The sequence below is a fragment of the Leucopleurus acutus genome (assembly GCF_964270905.1).
Source record: "Leucopleurus acutus genome assembly, chromosome: 6".
Classification (NCBI taxonomy): domain Eukaryota; kingdom Metazoa; phylum Chordata; class Mammalia; order Artiodactyla; family Delphinidae; genus Leucopleurus; species Leucopleurus acutus.
The window spans coordinates 52,531,002-52,547,180 of NC_139149.1; the positions used below are offsets into that span (position 1 = coordinate 52,531,002).

Genomic DNA, 16,179 nt, shown 5'->3' on the forward strand with positions numbered 1-16,179 from the left:
AAATATACCAAAGGAAAAGAGCAGATAATTACCCACTTCCTAATTCTCCCAAATTCTTTGCCATTATTTACTAAGTTTCAGTATTTACAGTATCACCTTATAGATCTGTGCATTTCTGTCTTTTCTCTCCTATTATTTAGTTGAAATTCTTTTTGAAATCATTGTATTTTTTAAAAATAAATGTATTTTTATATGAAATCTTATATCATAGGTTTGGTGTGATAGTTACACATTTTAATATATTAAAATAAATGCATACCATTAAAATTTATGAATTCTACATATGTTCTACCTAAGCTCCTCTTGTATTTTACCAGTAGTACATAAGTCCCATTTTGTGAAACAGTGAAGTTCTCAGTTTCTTAGGTTTGATATTTCCTCTTCTTTTGTGCCATCTAGTTAAATTAAGAAATACTGCTGAGTTTAATATACAGGCCTATATCTAATTAGGCTTAACTAGAAACTTCTTAACTAAGACTGGTGACACTGACAAAACTATCTCATTAAAATACACAAAGAACATATCTAATCCAAGAAACTGAGATTCAGCATGACTGATAAAGGTTTTAAAGACATCTCCTGAGAGGTGTTCTTTGATAATATATGTCTTGCTCTATCTGGAACATAGATGAGCTTTAAGTATACTTAACACAAGTTCTACCCATTAATTTCTGATAGCCTTAAAGATAATTAGCAGACTATTTAATATTGTAGATAGAATCTTGGAAACCATGTTTAACCAAGATAAATTTGGAAAGTTTACTAGCCTTTCTGTGCCCACACTTTTTATGACAGCTAATCCATTGTAAGTGCTTTCCTGCTCAACCATCAGATTAACCCATAATGCCTTTTAACAACTTTAGATTTTTTAAAAATCACTTTCAGTTTAAACCAAAGGCTGCTTAATAGGAAGGAAGCAGTTTTCATAAGTATTCTAACCTTTTTCTTCCAGAACTTGAAGAATCCAGACAGAAATGCCCACCCTGCTGGTATAAATTTGCTAACATGTGTTTGATTTGGGACTGCTGTAAGCCATGGTTAAAGGTGAAACATCTCGTCAACCTGGTTGTGATGGACCCTTTTGTTGACCTGGCCATCACCATCTGCATTGTCTTAAATACCCTCTTCATGGCCATGGAGCACTATCCCATGACGGAGCAGTTTAGCAGTGTGCTGTCAGTCGGGAACCTGGTAAGGCTCACTGAGGGTTACTCTACCCATTGAAAGAGTTCATGATTGCCTTAATGAATTTCACATATCAGTCTCAAATTAAATATGAATTAATTGTCGTATATACCTGGACAGCAAAAGTTCAGCATCACTTTTTTATAACAAAAATATACTGCTACACTTTAGCAGTGGAAGAGATTCAAAGATTTTATGTATAGTTTGATTTAGAATTAAATATAAATTGCCCATTCATTACAAAGATTATTATGAATTATGGAGGATATTGATTTATGATAAAATCCTGATGTGTTTCTCAGGTATTTAGAATAGATTCCTTCAGACATGTCTACATTTGCCAAACAAATTATAAAATATGCCAAGTCAGATAATTTTGAAATATCATCTGTTCATAACAGAAGATGGATTTTTAAGAGAGGAAACATCATAGAGGTTATTATTTCTGTTTGAATTTGTCCTATAAATTTAAGAATTTATAAATGATTAATTTTTGCATACATTTTTACTTAAAATTTTGTATTAACATTCATGGATACATGGTAGAATGATAGAAATGAAAGTAAAGTGGTCTTTTACAGAGAAACAAAATGAATAAATTCAGGCAACAAAAGTATATTAATATCAATATGAGGCTTATTAAGTTCTCATGAACCTCCCAACTTGATAAATGAACATATAAACAGGTTCTATATAGATAGTAAATGATATATTCTGAAGTATAATACACAATATTTTTAGACTCTGAAGTATCCACTATTTTTTTATTATAATCCAGATAGCTCTTAACTGATAAAGTTAACATATATATGCTGACCACTTATTTTGTACCAGGCATTGTATTAAATGGTTTATGTAAAATCCCTCTCTCTAGGTTCCCACGAAGTCAGTCCTCAGGTAGATACTATGAATGTCTGCATTTTACAGTGGGAGAAACTATACCCATGAGAAATTCACAGAGCAATGGAAGCTCTGAATACTGTATCAGAAACTCTAAAAGATATTTCGGAGACTATTTTAAGCTCTGGCCAAAAATCACAAAACTTTAGGAAAGAACAATAACATTACCTAGTCCAAATTTTTTCACATATATAGGAATCACTTCAACATTATCTATAAAAAGTGAGCAAGAGATCAAAGAAGCGTTATGGAGGTGGATATTAGGAAACAACTCAAATGGGCTTAAGCAAAAATAAAGATAATTCATTACTTCAAGTAACTAAAGTCCATTTGGGCATAGATCCACATTTTAATCTGGCTAGATTCAGGTTCTCAGTCAATGTCATTGGGAGTTAGCTTCTTGCCAACTTTTTCCCAGTATGTTTTTTCATCTCTGGCTGGGTATTCTATTGATGGCAACAGTCTACCAAGTTTTATCCTGACACAGCTCTTTAAGCAGAAGGATTGTGCCTCCTAACTAGTGGTTCCAACAAAAGCCCAAGAATTGAATATCATTGGCCTGGTTGGAGTTACGTGACCATTTCTAAGTCAGTCAGTTAATCTGATTCTAGGGTTAGAATGCCCTATTTGGCAAAACCAGAACCATGTCTTATCACTGGAAACAGAGTAAATGAATACAATTATGAAGAAGAAAATTAGGTCTACCATTATCAGAAGAAGAGAGAGTGGATGCTGGAAAGACGTAAACAACAAATGGACAGTTCAAAATAGGACTTGTCCTATGTGTTAAGGAAGATAATGAAATAGTAGAAAATATATAGACAGGATTCACATTCTTCTCAAGTACATATGGAATATTCCCCAGCATAAGCGATAGGTAGGTCATACAACAAGCCTCATTAAACTTAAAAAGACTGAAATCAAAGTATTTTTTCTCACAAAAATAGAATGAAATTAGAAATCAATAAACAGGAATTTGGAAAATTTATAAATATATGGAAATTAAAAGCAGACTTGTAAATAACCGATAGGTTAAAAAAGAAATCACAAGAAAAATAAGAAAATACTTCGAGATGAATGAAAATGAAAACACACCAAACTGAAATAGTGCCTAGAGGGAAATTTATGCTGTAAATGCCTATAGTAAAAAAATAATACTTCAAATCCATAATCTATATTTTTATCTTAGGAAACTAGAAAAAAGAAGAGCAAACTAAATCTTAAACTAGCATAAGAATGGAAATAATAAAGAATAGAGTGGAAATGAATGAAATAGTGAATAGGAAAACATCAGAAAAAAATCAACAAACCTAAAAGTTGATTTTTTGAAAAGAGCAATAGAAATGACAAATCTTGAGCTATACTTACCAAGAAAAAGAGAGAAAATTCAAATTACTAAAAGCAGGAATGAAGAGGGGACATCACTATTGATCTTACAGAAATAGAAAGGAGTATACAGAGTACTACAAATAATTGTACCAACAAATTAGATAACCTAGAGGAAATGGAAAAATTCCTAGAAAGTAACAAACCACTGAAACTGACTCAAGAAGAAATAGAAAATACGAAAAAACTTATAACAAGTAAAAATTGAATTAGTAATCAAAACATGTTCCCACAAAGGAAAGCCTAGGCCCAGATGATTTCTTTGGTGAATCCTACCAAATATTTAAAGAATTAACACCAATCCTTCACAAATTGTTCCAAAAAAAAAAAAAAAAGAATAGAACGAAATACTTCCCAAGAGTTTGGAATTTAAAGCTGACCAAGATGGAGAAATTGAACAAAGACTTTGGGCTTTCCTTTAAAACCCCAAAGGGGTTACACTTAAGGAGTAAAGGCTATGTCAGAGAACCAGAAGATTCAACTAGGACAAAGAGCAAACCAAAATAGCTGTGCCCTACTTAAGTATTAAACCTAACTACCATAAGTTCAAAGTGGCCAACCTATAATTTAACTTCCTGCTAGGACAAAAATCAGTACTTTTTAGAGGAAAATAATTGAATCAAAACTCTCTACAATACATTATTCACATCACATAAAAAATTACATGATATATGAAGAAATAGGAAACTGTAACTTGAGTTGAGAGAAAAAAATACTCAATAGAAATAGGTCCAGAGATGGCTGAATTACTAAAATAAGCATTAAAGGACTTTAGAGGACCTATTATAAATACATTTAACAAATTGAAGGAAAAAAATGGTCGTCAAGAATAAACAGATGGAGAATATGAGCAGAAAAAATGGAAACTATATAAAAGAATTATCTAGACATTTTATAACTGAAAAGTACAAATTCTAAAATGAAAAATTCACTGGATGAGTTTAAAAGAAAATTGCAGATGTCAGAAGAAAGTGTCAAACTTGAAGCAAACCAGTAGAAATTATCCAATTTGAACAGCAGAGAAAAACTTACAGGAAAAATGAACTAAGTCACACTAATCTGCAGAATAACATCAAGTGGTCTAATATTTACATAAGGGAGACTCAGAAGGACAAAAGAGAGAATGGAACAAAACAAATATTTGGAGAAATAATGGCCAAAATGTTCTCAAATTTGATGAAAGATATTAACTTAGACACCTTAATATTAAATTGTAAAATTTCAGTGAACATCAACAAGGATAAATATAAAATTAACTACATTGGGCACATCTTAGCCAAGCTGTGAAAGCAAAAGAAACTTTTAGAAGCAGCCAGAAGAAAAATATATATTATATACAAGGGATTAACATCTCGTCAGAAACAGTTCAGGCCATAAGAAAGTGGCCTGATGAAAAAAAGAAGTTAAAACATTATTCTATGGTGAAACTATCTATCAAAAACTAGTGTGAAATAAAGAATTTTAATATAAACAAAACCTTAAAAAAGTTGTTACACCAGAATTATGCTGCAAGAAATGCTAAAGGAAGTTCTTCAGGCTGAACGGGAAGAACGTATTAGATGGAAATTTGAGAATGATGGTCACTAGAAATGAATAAATGTGGGTAAATAGAAAATACTGTTTTTTTTCCCTTATCTTAATTTCTTGAAAAGACAACTGATTATTTAAAGCAAGCATTTATAGCATATGTAAGTATAAAATATATGAAAATATTAGCACATGTGATTGGGGTGGCCAAGATTTCTTGGAAAAGAGACAAAAAGTGCTATACATTATTTAAATATTTATAGGATATTCAAACAATAGAATTCTACTCAACAATAAAAGGAGGAAAAACTGGTAATACATGCATGGGTGAATTTCAACTTGAAGTATTCAAGAGATATTTGGAAAAGTTAGCAAGACTCTCATGTTTCTGAGCTGGCCACCGAGGTAGAGAGTCATTCCATTTACTGAGTTAACAAATATCAGAAGAGAAGCAAGGTTGTGCAGAGAAAGTGATGAAATGAATTTTGGACCTGTTGAATTTGAGGTACCTGTGAGACAGTTATCCAGTGGAGGTGTTGAATAAGGAAATAAAGATGTAGTTCTGGAATTCAGGGGATATGCTTGAATGGGAAAATAGATCTCAAAATGTAAAGTTATTGTAAAAAGAAAATTAGATTAAGAAGGTTGAGGACAGAAAAGCCTCTGAAAAAATCCAGTATTGAATGATTTGTTGGAGGAGGAAAAGCAACTGAGAAGTATCCAGGGAGATGTGGATCACTGAAGCCAGGACAGAAACTATTTTAAGGAACAAGGAACAGACAACGTTGTGAAAAACTCCTAAAGAGGCAAGCAAGATAACTATTAAAAGTTCAATTGAATTTATCAATGGCAGTTTCGGTTATGTTGGTGAAATTGGTTAAAGCAGTTTGTGCTGCTGGCAGGTCAGGGGGTAAGTTAAAGAAATGGAACTAGTGAGTACAGACAAGTACACAAACTCTTAACGAAGTTGGGCTATGAAGAGAAGACAGATGGTGGTAGCTAATGGGGGAAGTAGAATGCAAGGAGAGTTTCTTTTATGATGCTGGTGGTAGTTTTAAGGTGGAGAGGGACTGAGTATCTGTTGATACTTGTAAAATCCCAAAATGAAGCAGTCAGTAGCAGGAAGAGGTTGAAACTACAGGTTAATTGAGAAAGTGAATTCTTCAAGAAGTCCAAAGAAGATACATAATTGCAGCTGCAGAAATTAGAGCAAAGCAGTGACATGTCTTTAATTTTTAACAGGAAAAGAAAAAGCAAAGTATGGTGTGGATGTAAGTAGTTTGGTAGATATAAGGAAACTGAGTAAGTTCAGGTTGACTGACTTCCATTACCTCTGAGATGCAGAAGTACTGAGAGTGGAGAATAAAGAAAAATGGTTGAAGACACGTGGAAAATTTAAAATAGTTGTAGAGGAAGAAAATGGAGAGTAGAGAATGCTGCTTCTCTTTGGCCAGGAAAATAATTTTTTTTTTAAAAAGCATCCTTAACATCTATGGGGCTAGTGGTGACCTTGTTTATTACAGCCAATATAAAGCCTTTTTAGCACCAGCCTTGCCCGCAGGGCCAAGGGAGGGAACCAAACTATTAGGTAATTATTTGGTGAGTTTTTGGAGGGCTAGGGAGAAGAATATTAATTTTATTGTCTTAATTCTTTATCACTTGATAAACCTTAAATATAGTAAACAATTAAATATTGATTTGAATACAAACCATTTGAGGATACTAATTTCCTGGACCCAAACCAGTTTTTTTGTGTGTGTGTATGGTACGTGGGCCTCTCACTGTTGTGGCCTCTCCCGTTGCGGAGCACAGGCTCCGGACGCGCAGGCTCAGCGGCCATGGCTCACGGGCCCAGCCGCTCTGCGGCATGTGGGATCTTCCCAGACCGGGGCACGATCCCGTGTCCCCTGCATCGGCAGGCGGACTCTCAACCACTGTGCCACCAGGGAAGCCCCCAAACCAATTTTTAAAACTCAGAATTGAATTGTGATTTGTTGGGACTAAATTAAATTGCTCAATAGTTATTTATGTTTTCAGGAGTCTTCACTTGTGTAATAAACATTTCTCCCTTAGGTCTTCACTGGGATCTTCACAGCAGAAATGTTTCTGAAGATAATTGCCATGGATCCATATTATTACTTTCAAGAAGGCTGGAATATTTTTGATGGTTTAATTGTGAGCCTTAGTTTAATGGAACTTGGTTTGGCAAATGTGGAAGGATTGTCAGTTCTCCGATCATTTCGACTGGTAAATTAACTGAGAGTAAACATAATGTTTTTATAAATAATTTAATTAGTAGTCACTCCTTTTTAGAAAAAAATTACAAGATTTCCCATAGCCTTAATATTATTTGAATATACTTCTAACAAAGCAGGTGGTAATTTCTTCTTCCTCATAGTTTTAATGCATAGATTAAGTTTATTCAAATGAACAGGCAATAGTTCTGTCCTTAGTAATTGAATGGCAAGGTTAATGGGGAGAGAGAAAATGGAGGTCATAGATAAACGCATATCAAATTAAACAACACAATATGTACCTCTCAGCTATATAGGGTTTGCTTACCCATGATAAGGCTTGGTTGGGGCTTTGGGTGGGCTCATCTTTCTACCAGAGGCTAAGGGATCATGGAGTTGCCCACTTTGCCCCCGTAGAAGCCAAGACCCGGGACTGGGTAGAGTGTACAGGGAAAGAAGACAGAGCTCCTATACATCTGCTCCTTCAGCCAGGTCAGGAAGTCACCAAATACACTCTCTGAGAAGAGTTGCCTGTGTTATACTTTAATTTTAAAGAAAGGGTCTTTCATTTGATCTTTATATTTCAAAGTTTATGGATCTTTTACAGATGAGACAAAATATCACTTGACACATTGCCATTTGAAGTTTGGTATGTTTTATTGTGCTGTTTATTTGAGTTGGCTCTAACTTCTTGTGATTTATTTTGAAACAACAGAGGTTGTATATAGTTAGTAAAGACAGATTCTTATAGGCAACTTATCTTAACAGTGATTAGTTTCAAGACTTTGTTGTGAAGTCTGTTTAGAAACTCCCTTACCACTTTCAAATTTGTGTTAAGATCCTTAGAGCTGTGATTTCCTTTCCTAGTCTTCATGGATAGCTGTAGATCTTGATTTGAAGCTAGAAGGATGCAAAAAAAAAAACAAAACAAAAATTAGCAATGATAATATAACAAGTAAATATGGGCAACTACTTTTAAGAAGCTTAGTAAATCTTTGTGATAATGTGATGCAGTTTGGGGAGATAGAAGGCATAATATCATCAGTGTCTTGCTTAGTATATCAGGCCCTTTTGCATTAATTATTCTCTGGGAATACATTAAAATTTTTGGTTCTTATATCTGCTCCTTTGGGTCACTTAGTTGCCATTAAATAATGCACTACTCTTGACCTGACATTTACGGAAGCATCGGAAATAAAATGATGCTGCTATTTAATGGTAAATGGTACTCTAGAGGCTTCTAATACAACCAATGTGTCAGGTACAGTAGTGGAGAGCCATTCCACACTATAATGAGTTGATTAATTAAATCACTGAAGACATAAAGGTTGACAAAATACAGCTTTTTACTCAAGTCCAAGTATTTCTTCCTTGAATATAATAAATATCCTTTAAAATACAGCCTAATATTACAGGAAGCTACAGATATAGCAGTCCAGAGATTTAAAGAAATTAGTTGGTTTTTCTCTTGTACCTTATATAAGTGTTGTTTGCACTTGTGCATTTCAGCATTATATTTCAAGTACACTGAAAAATATATCCACTTTGGGCTTTTAAATAATGAGAGCCTCTACGTTTCTGAAAGAGTCTTTTCTAATTAATCACCACTAATGTTAGATATCTCAGTTCCTTACAGAAAAACAAAAAGAATAGTATAAATGCTTATGTAAGATTCAGGAATATTTGGTGAATCTTATTCTTTGAATGCTGATGAAAAACTGTATAATTATTTTATTTACAATATAAACTATTTCAAAATGAAAAATATCCCATGGTAACAAACTAATACATTTGCCAGATAATAGTTTGGCACATGAATAATCCATCACCTAAAATTGAGATACTGTAGATTTTTCCTATAAACAAATATGCAGATTCTTCAGAATGCAGAGCAGTAATGGCCTTCTTGCTTTTGTTTCCAGCTCAGAGTTTTCAAATTGGCAAAATCTTGGCCGACTCTGAACATGCTGATAAAGATCATTGGCAATTCAGTGGGGGCTCTGGGTAACCTCACCTTGGTGTTGGCCATCATCGTCTTCATTTTTGCCGTGGTCGGCATGCAGCTCTTTGGTAAGAGCTACAAAGAATGTGTCTGCAAGATTTCCAATGATTGTGAACTCCCGCGCTGGCACATGCATGACTTCTTCCACTCCTTCCTGATTGTGTTCCGAGTGCTGTGTGGAGAGTGGATAGAGACCATGTGGGACTGCATGGAGGTCGCCGGTCAAACCATGTGCCTTACTGTCTTCATGATGGTCATGGTCATTGGAAACCTGGTGGTATGTGGTAAAACATTTTTCTCATTTTCAGTAAAAGACAATGTAACCATGAAAAAGTATGTTCAACTGAGGAATGTTTTGAATGTTTTTTTTTTAAATCAATTCTCAATTTTCATCATGGCAGGAGTCAGGTATAGCTCAGACTATTGAAATCCACATGAACTCTTTTTAAATATTTCCTTATTCATTATTTTTATTTTTTCCAATTTTATTGAGCTATAATTGATATGCAACATAAACTCTTAAAATGTCTTTTGAACCAAAGCTGTTCTTCATCTCTGTACCTCTTACTGATCATGGAGAGGGCCAGTTTTGGCTTTTATATTTCAGTTCTTGTACTAAAGCATGGAAGTGCCATGAAGAGCAGTCATTCATTTTATTTGTAAGTACTAATAATAGTATCACTTGAAAATGTTTCAAATTTGGGTTCTCTACAAGTTGGAGTTTAAAAAAAATAGTGATAATCTCAGTCCATTAAAAGCACATAAGGTAATTGTTGCCTAGAAACTACAGTATGAACAAGTAACACTGACTCAAGAATCACTTGTTTATCATTTCTGTGTAAAATGAACCATGTCCAACACATCTCTGCTGAGTCCTGGAGGCATGGGAAAGATGATAGGAAGATATATATGGCATTGTGATATGACATTTACCTAAGCAGGAGTAAAAATAGGAACTAGTAAGTGAAAAAACGTGAAAGTGAAGTGTTATATGTCAAGTTCACAAGATGGAAACTTTGCTTTACAGTGGCAAGGATGATCAGGCAAGGCTTTGTTAAGGAGTTCAGACCTGAAATATCTTTACTGAGATGTAAGATTTAGCTCGGTAAGAAGAAAGGTAGACTGTCCCAAGCCAGGGAACAGTGGACCCAGTGGTTGGGGAAAAAAGGACAGTAGATTCTCTAAGAGGGATCAGGCTCTTATACTTTAAATATAAAGTTATTATACTAAGGTGCTTGATTAGGCCCCAGTCCAGTGGAATAGTCATAACCAATATTTTAAAGTATACAATTTATAGACTTAATTTCCTTTCACATCAAAGCAACTTCCAGTTCCCCAGAGGAAAAGAAAAGGGGGGGGGGGAAAGCAAAATATTTCTATTTATCCCAAGATTTCAACCTTCTCAGTATTAGCTTAGATAATTCTGACCTCTTCTTAAAATAACAACAAACATGAACAGTGTACAATCCAAAATATGAACAGTGGCCTAAAACAATAAACATTTATTAATTGTTTCATAGTTTCTGTGGGTCTGAAATTTAGGGGCACCTTATCTGGGTGCTTCTGGCTTTGGGTCTGTCATAAGGTTGCTGTCAAGATGTTGGCAGGGAACTCAGTTATCTTGACTAAGACAGGAGGATCAGCTTCTAAGAAGACTCACTCTCATGGCTATTGGCAGGAGGTCCCAATTCCTCTTTGTTGGCTGTTGGTAGAAGGCTTCAGTTTTTCTCCACATGTATCTCACCATAGGGTTGTTGATTATTTCATGACATGGCAACTGGCTTCTCCCAGAGCAGGTGACACAAAACAAAGGGCAAGGAGAAAGCCCTCTTTATGTTCTAATCTTGAAGTCACGTACTGTCACTTCTGCCATATTGTATTCATTAGAAGCTAGTCACTAAAAAGAACTCACACTTAAGAAAAAGGGATTAGGCTTTCACTTTTGAAGAGAAGAGTATCGAATAATTTATATATATATATTTTGGGTTTGACCATGCTGCGTGGCATGCAGGATTTTAGTTCCCCAACCAGGGATCAAACCCATGCCCCCTGCAATGGAAGTGTGGAGTCCTAACCACTGGACTGCCAGGGAATTCCCCTGTAGATTTACTTTAAAGCCACCACAATTCCGAATACAACTTGCTTGCTTTCAGAAAAGTGCAATATTGCATAGAACAGAAAGAAATGGTCATAGGGTTAATAGAAAAGAAACAAAGAAAAGGTCATAGGTTTGATTTTAGATTTGATTTGATTTCATTTATATATTTGGCATACATTGGAAGAAAAGAATAAAAGGCAGAGAACAGAACCCTTTATGACAACAATGAGTGAGCAGACCAGACACAAGCAACAGGGAATTCATAGTGGGAGTAGTAGAAAGTAAAGTTGGGGCCAAACTGTGTAGAGTTCAATTTATGAAAAGGCTGACTTTGCATAACAAAATTGGAGTTTTTCTGTAGGCAATTCAGAGCTACAGATGGCTTTTTATCAGGAAAGTGACAAAGAGCAAGTGGGATTTTGGTAGAATTCATGTAGCCAGAAAACACAGAGTGAACTTAAAGAGAAGGAAACTCAACATATCACATGTCATCTATTAGTTTACTGAAATAAGACACATGTCTCTAACTGTATGGAAGACTCAAGTTGAAAGAGAATTTCAGGAAGTATCCATACCTATGGATGACATTTAGTATTAATTTGGATGGCTGTATATGCATAAAAAGATATAGCCTATAAAATAATAATTTCCATCTATTGGCATAAATTTAAATTCTGTACATTTAAAAAAATTTTTTTTTAATTTTTGGGTGCATTGGGTCTTTGTTGCTGTGCGCGGGCTTTCTCTAGTTGCGGCGAGCTGGGGCTACTCTTCGTTGCAGTGCACGGGCTTCTCATTGTGATGGCTTCTCTTGTTGCGGAGCACGGGCTCTAGGCGCACGGGCTTCAGTAATTGTGGCACGTGGGCTCAGTAGTTGTGGCTTGCAAGCTCTAGAGCGCAGGCTTAGTAGTTGTGGTGCATGGGCTTAGTTGCTCCGCGGCATGTGGGATCTTCCCAGACCAGGGCTCAAACCCATGTTCCCTGCGTTGGCAGGTGGATTCTCAACCACTGTGCCACCAGGGAAGCCCTAAGTTCTGTACATTTTTTAAAAAATTAAAGAATCTCCCTTTTTTTTTTACTATAAGTTAAAAAATAGTCCTCCTTTTGTGATATCTTGGATATTTTTTCTGGAGTAACTAGGTAGTAATAGTATCTGTCATGTTTACCACTATTAAGGAAATGTGTTCATATCACATTTGCTTAAATAAGACTGACTGAAACTGATGCAGTGCCTCCTACAATCCTTCCTTCTCATCCTCACCAGAAAGGATAATGTCCCCCAAAGACAAGCCGACATAACTTCCTGTTAACACATGTAAACTTCTGTATGGTGCTCCACCACGAGAAGTGTGAGTAACCACTGCCTAGTCCACAGACAAGACAGAGGTTTGGCCACAGACTGCTTTTCCCCAGGCTATTATTCTTGGTTTGCTAACACTATGGCCAGAAATCCTTTTATACGTTCAAGGCAAGTGCTGCAGAAGGAAAATACGATTTTTTGAAGATTACCACTTCTAGAAGTAGCCACCGCAGTCTCGTCTGTGTCTAAGAGAAGGTGGAGCATTAGCACACAGGAGGGATGTGAAAGTTTTGGGTTCTTCTCACCAATTAAGAATCAGGATGGAGGGACTTCCCTGGCGGTCCAGTAGTTAGGACTCCACATTTCCACTGCAGGGGGCACAATCCCTGGTTGGGAACTAAGATCCTGCGTGCCCGTGGTGCGGCCAAAAAAAAAAAAAAAAGAATCAGGATGGAGACAGTATTGATACGTGCAATATATTTCAATCCTGAACCCCAAATGGAAATTATTATTCCAAGAGACTGGGGGACGTGTGAGTCATTTTCACTCAATGAGCTATCAGGTCTGCCCATGACCACGTGTGAGACAGGTTTCCAGGTTTCAGTCCCTGAGTAAGCTAGTTGAACTGTATTCCCTTAAATTGCCTTTGATCACAACCAACACCTTGGCCAGTTGTTATGCAGATCAATCCCCTATGGTAACAAAGGAGCCCTAGAAAGAGATTAACTTGCTCACACAAACATTTCCATGAAAAAAGATAAATTGAAAGATAGTATAACAGAGGGTAGGTTGTATCGTAGTATTAATAACAGTGATAATAACAGCTAAACTTTCTCAAGGGTTTACCATGTGCCAGTAGCTTTGTGAGAGCCACATGGATTTTCTAATTGAATCCTTACAACAATCTTGTAAGCTTAGCACTGGGAAAATTGACAGAAACTGGATTCTTAACCAACATTATAATTCTAATGAGAAAGGGGAGCAGGCCATATAGATATAACAGTAAATGACACAAGTAGATACCTGTTCCAATGCTTTGAAGAGGAACTATAAGTTGGATCTCACTCTGGGAAGGTTGATTGATATTTGTCAAGAAAAAGTTCCTAATAGAAAAGTTCATTAATAAACCTTAGGAAATCAAATCTAGAAAAAAATTATGGTACCAAAATTGTTTTATAATGGATAAAACCCAAATGTAGCATTTAATTTTTTTCTCTTGCATCTGTTTTTTCATCCAAAAAGTAAATTCAAGGCAAATCACAATAAAATATAACTTTATTGGTAAATTTCTGATGTGAAGGAGCAGGTCTTAGTATGAATACTAGCAGACGTGGTATAGCAATTGAAAGATGTCAATATAGACTCACAGAATTATGTGCAGTCCTTGTTGGGTCTTATAGGTTTTTACCTTTCTTACCACAATTGGTTAGACTAACTCGTACTGGTTAGACAAAGGAACTCTGAGCCTCATTAGCTTATTGGAAAGATAGGAATATAGCAAGAATGCAGCAATCTTTTCATTGGAGTTTTACTTAAAATTTTTTCTAGGATTCCTCTTCTGTACTATTTACTTTTTGTCTTTGGATCCCTTCAGGGCCATATCCTTCTTTTTTGTTCTGTATGCTTGAATAGTCAGGGACTCATGAACATTATCAATCAAATTCTGAAAAAAATTATATTACTTGGTCTTGTGCCTATGGGAGTACTCTGTTCCTTAGTAAATTGCCTCTTTTTGAGTGTACACAGTGGGTTTATGGTCACTAATCTTTTCACTCACTCATATCAGTGGGTCCTATTTTTGGAGACCCAAGTTATAGACTAATTAGTGGTCTCTAACCATTTCTTTATAGTATTTCCAACCACTGTATAAATCTAGTGGCCATTATTTTCTGAACCAAAAACTGGGAACTTTGATCTAGCAGTAGGTATATATATTTTTTAAATAGACAAGTTATCCAAAGTGCAAAAATTGGTACAAACACATAAAAATAAAATCATATTTAAATATATTGGAATCATCTTTGGCTTCAGGAATAAAACTATAAAAAATTATCAGTGTCCTGGAAAACCCAAGTTACATGGGGAAAATTCTTAACATCCCAATAAAAGGTTTTTTTCTTTTTCACTGTATAGATATCTAGATAGCTAAAATTTTAAATTTGGAATTGAACTTAATATAGAAGTTTTACGCAACAGTGGTTTCAGTAATTTTGCAATGATTAAAAAGGAATTAGTGTTAATAGTATTGTTTTATATTGGCCAGGTGTTTATTTCATTCACCTGTTTTTTTTTCCAGGATAGTTTACCATAAACTAGAAAGAATACCTATCAGCAAAAAGTGAGGTGTAAGAACAGGTTTGGAAAATTTGTAGTTCGGAGCAATAGAAACAACAGAATGTTTTGATCACCAATTTTCCTATTGTGTTTTAGGTTCTGAACCTCTTCCTGGCCTTACTCTTGAGTTCATTCAGTTCTGACAATCTTGCCGCCACTGATGATGATAATGAAATGAATAATCTCCAGATTGCTGTGGGAAGGATGCAGAAAGGAATTGATTATGTTAAAAGAAAAATACGTGAATTTATTCAGAAAGCCTTTGTTAGAAAGCAGAAAGCTTTAGATGAAATTAAACCTCTTGAAGATCTAAATAACAAAAAAGACAGCTGTATTTCCAACCATACCACCATAGAAATAGGCAAAGACCTCAATTATCTCAAAGATGGAAATGGAACGACCAGTGGCATAGGCAGCAGTGTAGAAAAATATGTTGTGGATGAAAGTGATTACATGTCCTTTATAAACAACCCCAGCCTCACTGTGACTGTACCAATTGCTGTCGGAGAATCTGACTTTGAAAATTTAAATACTGAAGAATTCAGCAGCGAGTCAGATATGGAGGAAAGCAAAGAGGTAGGAATTTCTATGTCAGAAGATATTTTGGTGTTATGTATGCTTTAAACTATCAGACTTTTAAAAATTATATTTTCTTTCTGTAAGAAAATAGGAAATATCTATTGACACAATTTCTGTGGCAAAATTGGCGATAGATAAATTGACAGTACCTTAATATATAACTAGACAAATGATATGTTGACTCATTTTTTCAAATATTCACCATTTTGAATTATTGATAATATGAATATTCAGATTAATATGAATTTTTGCGGATTTTAAATAATTTTTGATTTGTGAACAGTGCCTCAGTTTATTACACTTTCTTCCTTATAATTCTCTCACAATGGTGGTTTTTTTGTATGTACTAGAACAATACTTGGTGAGAGGGCAGTTCCAATTCTCATTTTGCTACATTCTTGGCTCTTATGGAATAATTTATAAACTGTGATCTTATTTAGTTTTCACAGGCATATTTATTAATGGAAGTATGATTGGGATATTGACTTGATATTTACATATAGTTTCATGTTTCCTGAAGTAAATAATTTTTTAAAGGAAGTGAAGGTAGTGATGAAGAATCAGGTTGAAAATGTTTTTAACCCTACTGAACCCGGTACATGCTCTCTAAACAAACAAAAAGCCTTGATACATT

The 16,179-nt window shown here is 35.0% G+C and overlaps 1 protein-coding gene across 8 annotated transcripts in view; it reads left to right on the forward strand.

Moving 5' to 3' along the window:
- Positions 1 to 16,179, forward strand: part of LOC309963232 (sodium channel protein type 2 subunit alpha) — a gene marked incomplete at its 5' end in the record, with an annotated part of 90,033 nt that overhangs the window by 36,192 nt on the left and 37,662 nt on the right. For all 8 annotated transcript variants that reach the window (XM_082841503.1, XM_082841504.1, XM_082841506.1 and 5 more), the window contains 4 exons: positions 953 to 1,191; positions 7,072 to 7,245; positions 9,155 to 9,511; positions 15,063 to 15,542. In XM_082841503.1, the coding sequence (XP_082697629.1) occupies positions 953 to 1,191; positions 7,072 to 7,245; positions 9,155 to 9,511; positions 15,063 to 15,542 (1,250 nt within the window). The remainder of the gene's footprint in view (positions 1 to 952; positions 1,192 to 7,071; positions 7,246 to 9,154; positions 9,512 to 15,062; positions 15,543 to 16,179) is intronic.